The 9,786-nt window shown below is 31.4% G+C and overlaps 1 protein-coding gene across 1 annotated transcript; it reads left to right on the top strand.

The window, feature by feature from the left end:
* The first annotated feature begins 959 nt into the window (after positions 1–959).
* Positions 960–9,139, top strand: LOC144551516 (calcium-dependent protein kinase 29-like). The gene is made up of 9 exons (XM_078299493.1): positions 960–1,394; positions 1,963–2,281; positions 3,074–3,217; positions 3,736–3,888; positions 4,762–4,877; positions 5,245–5,412; positions 6,753–6,880; positions 7,639–7,738; positions 8,985–9,139. Exons 1-9 carry the CDS (start codon positions 1,047–1,049, stop codon positions 9,039–9,041), a joined length of 1,533 nt encoding a protein of 510 aa, XP_078155619.1. The 5' UTR covers positions 960–1,046; the 3' UTR covers positions 9,042–9,139.
* Positions 9,140–9,786: the final 647 nt, after the last annotated feature.

The following is a 9,786-nucleotide window of genomic DNA, read 5'->3' on the forward strand; positions in this document are numbered from 1 at the left end:
TTACAACCAACACGAATAGGATTTTGTAATCCCCTAGTGCAAGGCAGATAAAAAACAAGAGGCTTGTTTTGTGGGCATTTAGGGGTACTCACAGAATATATCTGTAGTGTTATATCTGTAGCTATATACTCTCATTGTTCAGTTTTTTCTTTTTGCGACGGACTACCGTCATAAATGCACTTTTTTTCCTCGCAAAAAGTGTCTACTTTGTTGTAATGAGGAGAGTTCAAATGCCTCTATTTTTATGTCTAAATCATACCTTCATTTTTAAAAACTTTAATAGTTGAAAATCTAAAACTTATAAGTCAAAATAAAACCGTTGGATGTGATATATGTTATTTTCTCAATGTGCTCATAAAAAAATATCACATTTCAATTTTGTTTTTATGTGAATCAATAAGTTGAAAAATCAACGTCTCTAAATTATCTACATTAATACATTTTTTAGAAGCTCTTGATGACAATCAAAATGAAATTGGAATTACATGATTTTTTACACGTGCATAGATAAAATGATGTAGATCATATATAACAGTTTTATTTTGACTCTTAAGTTTAAATTTTGAGTTATTAAAACTTTTTAAAACGGAGGCACAAAAAATAGAAGAAACCCTCCTCAACAATGTATTATGTGAACTAGAGGATCTTGCTTTGAGTTTGAATTTTATTTAATGCTTTCTTTTAAGTTCTTTTATTTTTTTATTTTTAAGAAACATAACACAATAGCTACATAGCTACAGATATATTCTGTGAGTACCCCTAAATGCCCACAAAACAAGCCTTGTTTTTTATTTGCCTTGCACTAGGGGATTACAAAATCCTATTCGTGTTGGTTGTAAACTTGTAATCAATAGGTACTAACTACCCTTTGCGTGACCTCTTTCTCCCTGCTTTGAATCTACATCCCTTTCTTCATCCACCACTTCCCTTTACAAATTTATCATTTATACTTTATACCCATTCTGATCACAAAAGACACAACTCAGAACTCTCTTCTCTATTTCTCCACATAATCTATCTCTTCTTTTCCATTCAATTTCCTCTCCATGGGAATCCGTTTCACAAAAGTCTATCACATTTGCTCAAAAAAAAAAGTCTATGACATTCCCATCACCTCTCCCTCCCCATCTTCTCCTCCTCAACCTGTCGTCAAACCGAGATATTCACCCAAATCCATGTCATTGCCTAAAAAGCACTCACAAAGTGGGACGGTTTTGGAGAAACCTATGGTGGATGTGAATACATTGTTTATACTCGAACGAGAGCTTGGTCGCGGGCAGTTTGGGGTCACGTATCTATGCACCGAGCGTGCAACTGGAAAAACGTATGCATGCAAATCAATTTCTAAGAGAAAGCTCGTTAGCAAGGGTGACATAGATGATTTTCGAAGAGAGGTGAGTTAGTGACGTCATGATTTGTAAGTAATTATAGATTCAATCACTTAGTACTGGGAACATCTCTTTGAGCATAAGATATATAATTCGGTGAAATTATTAATGAGTAAGGCTTGGGTGTTGCAGATAGCATAAGGACATCTATGCTATCGCTTCAAAAAACATATCAAATAAACTTAAAATTTCGATTTAAGTAGCTCAGTAAATTAGTTATATAATGTAGAATGCCAATTTTCACTATTTTTGAAAAAAAATGTATTATTTTTTATGATTTATGAAAAATGGCAAAAAATAACTTAAAAATAAAATAAAATTATCAATATTTTAAGTTATGTTTTGCCATTTTTTATAAATCATAATAAAAAAATTCTAAAAATAGTAAAAATTGGTATTTTACAAATTCATTATATAACCAACTTACTAAGTAACTTAAATCGAAGTTTGAAGTTTATATAATAGATTTTTGAGGCCGTAGCACGAATAGCCTTATGCTATCCATGGCACCCAAGCCTGTATATCACTTAATGCGGGTCTTGTATAACAGAACAATCAACTTTATACTTTTAAGGTGATGATCATGCAACACTTGACGGGTCAGCCAAACATAGTCGAATTCAAAGGTGCTTTTGAGGATAGTGAAAATGTGTATCTGGTAATGGAGTTGTGTGTTGGTGGGGAGTTGTTTGATCGGATAACAGCCAAGGGAAACTACACGGAGGCGAAGGCAGCAGCAGTGTGCCGCAACATTGTGACTGTCGTGTATGTGTGCCATTTCATGGGTGTAATGCATCGCGACCTAAAGCCCGAGAACTTTTTGCTTGTAAGTCAAGATGAGGATGCTGAAATCAAGGTGATCGATTTTGGGCTCTCGGTTTTTATCGAAGAAGGTATAATCCAATTATGATATATAGTAGCTTTATTCGAAGATGAAATGATTTCTCGGCTCAGTTATGCTCTTCTTTAGAAATGAATCCCTTCTAGAGTACGTCAAATTTAATGTGCATCTTTACATAATAGCCGCCGATGTTTAAAGGGTAAAAAGGTCATTTAGAACACGAATATCAATTTGGGTATCTTTTTTGTATGGAATTTTTTTTATCGTAATTGATAATCTGCATTTCTTTTAGTCTTTAATTACTCTCGATACAAACAAACAAACAAACACAGAGCCTTTAGTCCCAAATAAGTTGGAGTAGGCTAGAAATGAAACCCAATCACAATTATAAAATAAAGATGAGTAGTAATGAAGTAGTAATAAAAATAAAAGTGAAAGTGATAATGATAGTACGTACTAATACTAATATTAACTATATTCTACTTGAATTATTAATCGTAGGATCAAACTCCTAAACTATTAATTACTCTATACAATAAATACAAATTATTTATCTCATTCATTAATATTTTAAATTGACCAAAATATCCTTCCCTGAATAAACAAGGGAAGTTCGAAAGTTACTCATTAAATTTAGCCTAGGATTTAATTTAAAATTGAATGTACAAAAAAAATGCTTAGATGTGCATTAGAAGTTTCATGACAAAAAAAACATGGATGTCTCCACATGTAGATTTTAACATTCCTTTATAATAATGGATCAACATAATTTTTTTGGGATTACAGGGGCCATGACATTTCTGTAACATGCAAATCCAACTTTTGGAATATGTAATCCATGCAGGAAAAATATACCGTGAGCTGGTAGGCAGTGCATATTATGTAGCACCAGAGTTGTTACAAAGGAGTTATGGAAAGGAGATCGATGTATGGAGCGCCGGGATTATTTTGTACATCCTTTTATGCGGTGTACCTCCATTTTGGGCAGGTCTCGGATTTAAATTTTGTCTTAATTCTGAACAACATTGTAGCAAATTACATATTTACCATTTTAGACTCTTATGTTTTTATCTGGTTAGTGCTGGGTGGGGGGGGGGGGGGGGGGGGGGGGGGGTGTGATTATGAAATGATTAATTTTTCGGTAGCAACATTTTTGGACATTAGGTACCCATAGAGGTAAATACCGGTACACAGCTAACCTTCTTGCATTTCATTTTATTCTCAACTTGGTATGTGTTTTATGCAAAAATAGGTGTTTTACATGGGTGAAGATTTTGACATAGCAGCTTAATTTAATTCATGCAGTGCATGGACAATAGAGTTAGAACAACGCTGCATGAATCAAAAACTGCTCTGTCAAAATATTTACTCGTTTTACATCCCAATTTTCAGTACAGGAAGCAATAGAGGTGAACCCAAAGTACCATTAATTGCTAGATCCCACAAACTTGTACTACTGAAGTCAATTATTTGATATAATATTTAATGCCAGTTGTAATGTAACAGAAACTGAGAAGGGAATTTTTGATGCCATATTACATGGAGATATCGACCTAGAATCAGAACCGTGGCCTTCTATCTCTGAAAGTGCAAAAGATCTCATAAGAAAGATGCTCACAAAAGATCCTAAAAAACGAATAACCGCTGCTGATGCACTTGGTAACTATTTCAGAATTTACAATGCTCTTACAATGAACCAACCTAGAACATTTAATTTATTTTCCTACAGTTCAGGTCAATCACAACACTATGCCAGCCCAACCTAAAGAACAATTAAAGTAATGCTTTGTGTAGGGAGTAGAACTAGGGTGTTCTTAAGCTCACCAAAGTGTTTGGTGAGCTTGACTCCAAAACCCGTCAAATCGGTTTCAAATGACGAATCCGAACCGTTGGAACCCGTCTATTTTACGTGTGATGCGTCTACATGTGAAATTTTTTAACTTTCGAATTAGTTTAGTATAAAGTCAATTGGTCAAAATTAGAAGGTTAATAAATTAAATTTAGTGCATTCATTTTTTGAACATGTTTTGACCGCTTGACTTTATACTAAACTAATTCGAAAGTTTAAAAATTTCACATGTAGACGCATCACACGTAAAATAAGCGGGTTCCAACGGTTCGGATTCGTCATTTGAAACCGATTTGACGGATTTTGGAGTCAAGCTCACCAAACACTTTGGTGAGCTTAAGAACACCCTAGTTCTACTCTTGTGTAGGACACTCATAAATTTTTCCTTTGTAATTAATTATATAAAAATGATTATGAAAATAACTTAATATGTCTTGAGAAGCTAGCCTGTTGAAGTACTAGACCAATCATTATCCATACCATTATGTACCATTATGTACCAACACAAGCTATACAATTCAACAGTCCACTAATTTTTGGTACCCGACAATCGCAATGTCATATGTGGCATTACCAGACTCATCAAACTGCATATGTTCAGGTTATAGTATTACTGATATAACAGTTAACAAAGTCTCTAATTAATGTATATTGTTCTAATCATCTCCAACACATATGTAAAGAGCATCCATGGCTCAAGGAAGGTGGTCTAGCAACTGACAAGCCTCTCGATAGTGCTGTCCTTCTTAGAATGAAGCAATTTAGATCAATGAACAAGCTTAAGCAATTAGCACTCAAGGTCTTAATTTTTTAACCCAACTAATTAATCTCAAGCAACCCTGGAATCTTTAGTCAAGTAAAAATCCTATGTTGTATTTTCAAAGCTATACTTTGCTGAATACCAGTACTTACATTGTAATTCATCAACTCAGGTTATTATAGTGTGAATCAGGTGACATAGAAAATGAAAACAAATACTTGCTTAATATCTACAGCTATGTAAGTAGGGCCATGATTTTTGGTTAGTGGTGCAGATATTTTTAAGGCTTTCATTCAACAAAGTTCAAAATTTATACAATTTTCAAATGGGTTAAACCTAGTGGGTCATTTGAATCCATGGTCCTTAAAGGTATCTATAATTAATGATAATATTTTCACTTTTAAAGGTTATAGCTGAAAATTTATCTGAAGAGGATGTAAAAGGATTGAAGCATATGTTTAGCAGCATGGATACTGATAGAAGTGGTACTATCACCTTTGAAGAGTTAAAAACTGGTTTGAAACGGCTTGGATCAACAGTAACAGAAGTTGAAGTGCAGCAACTTCTAGAAGCTGTAAGTAATCATTATATTAGTCTAGAAATTAAGTAAATTATACTGGCAGTCCTTCATGAAATCAATACTAATTTTGTCCTTACAAAATGTATTGGGGCATTTTTTACTATTTATCACTGGTAAGGATTATTTCAGAAAACAATGTGATTGTTTCAAAAAAAGGTCATGGTTCATGATTTTTTATTCACTAGTTATGTATCCTGCAGTAAACTCCATTAATGTTTCTATCCTATAAAAATTCATATATAATTATAGAAAGGGTTTGATATAAACAAATCACACTACTTATACCATCACGGAACCACATTTATTTGGTCGGTCACACATTTGTTTGTGCATTCTCAACACCAATGCAATCAATGTAAATAACGAAGCAAATAGTGTGAATAATAAACTATCCAACATGAATAATGAAACAAAACAATCAACATGAATTATGAAGTTAACAAGATGAATAATGTACAAAGCAATCAATGGGAAACATAAAATACAGAATGGATAATCAAACACAGCAATTACATCCATACCAGTAAAAAATTTCACTTTAAAGTTGTTTCTTTTTCAATTTAGGATACTCTAAATGTGTATCTTTCGTTTTTTTTTAAAGCAAGTAAAATTACCCACAATACTAACAAGTAATGAGTGGAATGAAATTTCTAGCTACTTGGTCAAAGTTTATAATCAAGAATAGAATTGCTCCAAATCAAAAGTATAACTGCTCCAGTGATCGTTTACAGGCAAAACAATATTGTCAAACTGCATAATAAAAGCTATTAATGTGAATAATAAAGCAAGCAATGTAAAAATAAATCATACAACATAAATAATGAAGTAAAGCAATTAAAGTGAATATTAAAGCCAACAAACTAAATACCATAGCAATCAATGGGAAACATAAAATACAGACTGAATAAAATAATCAATCAGATCAGTACTGGTAACTAATTTATCTGCATATTGGATGGTACCAAGTTACCAAGGACATCTAAGCTTGTTTCTCTATCAATCTAAGGTATTTGCTCAAAATGTATGTCTTTCATTTTTTTTTAAAATAAGCAGAGTTATACACAATACTGACGAGTATCGAGAGAAATAACTGATCATTTGTATTGTATCGAGAAACAAAAATTTTGAAAATGAAGAATGTCAACCCATATTGTAACACTAATAAATAAAGTGATCAATATAAATAACAAAATAAACAATATAGGTTTAATTAGAAAGCTTATGAAAGATTAAGAACCATTTTGATAACATAATGTCCAGATTAATTAATTACCACATTTCCCTCTGAGTTGTTAAATTTGTTTATCTAATATTACTTGGTTGATTGTATATAGGCTGACGTGGACAATAGCGGGACCATAGATTATATCGAGTTCACCACAGCCATGATGCATCGCCATAAGCTGGAGAAGGAAGAAAACTTGGTTAAGGCATTTAAACACTTTGACAAGGATAATAGTGGGTATGTATCTCTTAAACTTTATTATATATTGAACATTACATCTCATCATTCTATCCAATTCAATATCCAATGCAATTGCATTTTTTTTTTTTTTTGAAAACCGGATAGTAGCTATCAGGGACAATTGCATTTTTTTTTTCACAAATCCAAAACTGACCTTTGGAAAATAGAAATAAGAACTCGCCAGTTAAAACTTTTTTGGGGGAATTTCATGGTTGTTCGTCAAAAATTTAGAAATGAATTATTTGTTCTCACAAACCGACTAATCAGAAAACTCAACATTTCTTCCGCATGATATCTAATTTTTTAATAAAATGTAATATGGGGATTTTATAAATATAAAATGAGTTATAATAGAAAAGACAATTAATTGGATAAATTTTGTGAGAAGAGTAAATATGATATTATAAAAAGAAAAATTAAAACATACATCGGAAGTATTTGAAAGATATATATTCCCTCTAACAGAAAACCACATAAAATATATCGGCTTGAATGAAACATCCATTGTTATGAGAGAAAAAAAAGCCCACATAAAAGATAGTTGAAAAATATATATTCTTATAACAAAAGCCCAGTCTTGTATTTTACACAAGCCTCCAACATTAACATCAAACCACCATACATTTTGTTAATACATCTCTCCTACTACTAATAGAATAATAATAAAAATCATTATCTGGTTATCACAAAGGATGTCTCTTTCGTTCAATATTAATATATATATATGTGATATTAATACAATATATGTGAATTAGGTTTATCACAAAAGATGAACTACAGCAAACCATGAGCGAGTATGGAATGGGTGATGATAAAACCATAGATGAAGTGCTCAACGAGGTAGATGTTGATAAGGTACAGATTTTTTTTTTTTTTTTTTTGTTTCTTCTTCTTCAAATCCTTTATTTTCAAACAAGTTGGGTAGACTAGAAATAAAATCCAACCAGAATTAGTAACACAGAGACTTTCTAGGAAGTTACTCATCCTAGTACTATTCTTGTTCAATTCATGAGGATTTCATTTCTATTTTTACCACTGGCTTGTCAAGTCTATCACGAATCATTCTCTTTTTTCTTTTTTTTCTGACTTGGAACAAGTTGTATAGAAACTTCCTTCATTTTTTTTTTTTAGAAAATATAATACATTTTTTTAAGAAGGGGAATTGATATATTATGTTTTGTTGGGTATCATAAAAAAATAACTAATATAACTACGAACACTGATAAGTGTAGCTTACAGCGTAAATAATTAACAGTAATAAATCGAACTAGAATGACGGATAGACCTATGTTATAAAAGTGGATATGCCTTTAATTTAATGGCTAAAAATAATGTTCAATGTAGAAAAGAAATCACATTTTCAAAATTCGAAGGGGTTCTTTATGGATATTTAAAGGCGGAAAGTTCGCTTTTTCATTACAATCAGTGTTGTAAAAAACATCCGTTTAGGTCAATTAATTGGTTAATTAGTAGTTGGCGGTGATCAAACTGTTACATATTTTCTTGACTAATCGGCTAATTATTCTCAATTATTTTCAATTAATCGTTTGACGGTACTCCATCCATCCAACAACCGCATACCGTTATTTACAACATTGACTACAGCATCACTACCTAACAAAAGAGAAATAAAAAATAGGGAAAAAAATAGAGAGAGTTAAATAGGAAGAGTATTCTCAAAACCGATATTCATTTAGTATAGTTGTAATTTTACACGTACAAAACTTTCGTTATACATGACCAGTGTTGTAAATAACGGTATGCGGTCGTTGAACGGATGAAGTACCTTCAAGCGATTAATCAGTATGCGATCGATTAATCGGAATTATACGAACAATTTAACGTTTTTGTTAAATTTATGTATATATCATAATTTATTTAACTCATTAAACTTATCAAATAACTTAACTTAATTTAGTTCTATTATTAACTTAAACTAATTGGATTGTGCCATCTCTTAAAATTTTATTAATGAATACACCCATGTTGCATAAATATTTTTTCTTAATTATTGCACCAATAGACTAACAAAAAAGAATTATTTTCCACTATTTATTTTTTTCAAAGAAATATTGTTAACCTTTGTTGCGTTTGATTATAGGATGGGAGAATTAACTATGATGAGTTTGTCGCCATGATGAGAAAAGTTCATACCTGACTTCAGCCAAGAAGATACCTAGATAAATTTCAAACCTACTGAAAAATTATATTTTTCGTTGTTTGAATATCTGATATGAAAAAAAAAATACTTCTCTTGCTATAAATCTATATTGCATGGATATTGGTATGGGTATCGTATTGAATACGATAAGAGATACACCAATACGATAATTTTCAATACAATACAAATATTTGACGATACGCTATGAATATCAATACAGCAATACGATACATATCGGATACGAATATGAATACAGAACCATATATGATGTATCAGATAACATAGCTGTAAATAGATTTTAGAAAAATAAAAAGGACTGATGCCTCAAGTGGCTTAAATTGATTATTGTTCTATTAATTATATGTAGACCCGGCATGAAATTAAGTTAGTTCAATAAAAAGCATCTCAAATAGTAATAATAAAAATAATATTTTTTTGAGTAAAGGTTGGATGTCAAGTCACCAAAGTATTTAATATCCTTCTTATTATAACAAATAATTTTTTTCATCCAAGTTTCGAACCCATGACCTCTCACATAGAGACCATATGTCTTTACCACTGGACCAAATGCTTGTTCTCATAATAAAAATAATTTAACTTGCGTCAATTTTTATGGTGCATTTATGTCATATGCACAATGGACCGACATTTTTATTTTGGGAATTTTACCCATTTTATAAAATGTTTTATTAAAATAATCAGATTTTAGAGTTCTTTTTTTTTAAATATTCAAGTCGCATAA

The sequence above is a fragment of the Carex rostrata genome, chromosome 3 (assembly GCF_964058835.1).
Source record: "Carex rostrata chromosome 3, lpCarRost1.2, whole genome shotgun sequence".
Classification (NCBI taxonomy): domain Eukaryota; kingdom Viridiplantae; phylum Streptophyta; class Magnoliopsida; order Poales; family Cyperaceae; genus Carex; species Carex rostrata.

Bases quoted from the DNA above. Each gene is read 5' to 3' on its own strand.
- LOC144551516 (XM_078299493.1), top strand. From the start codon at position 1,047: ATGGGAATCCGTTTCACAAAAGTCTATCACATTTGCTCAAAAAAAAAA. The intron at 1,395-1,962 runs GTGAGTTAGTGA...TATACTTTTAAG, and splicing joins TAGATGATTTTCGAAGAGAG to GTGATGATCATGCAACACTT. The intron at 7,739-8,984 runs GTACAGATTTTT...GTTTGATTATAG, and splicing joins ACGAGGTAGATGTTGATAAG to GATGGGAGAATTAACTATGA.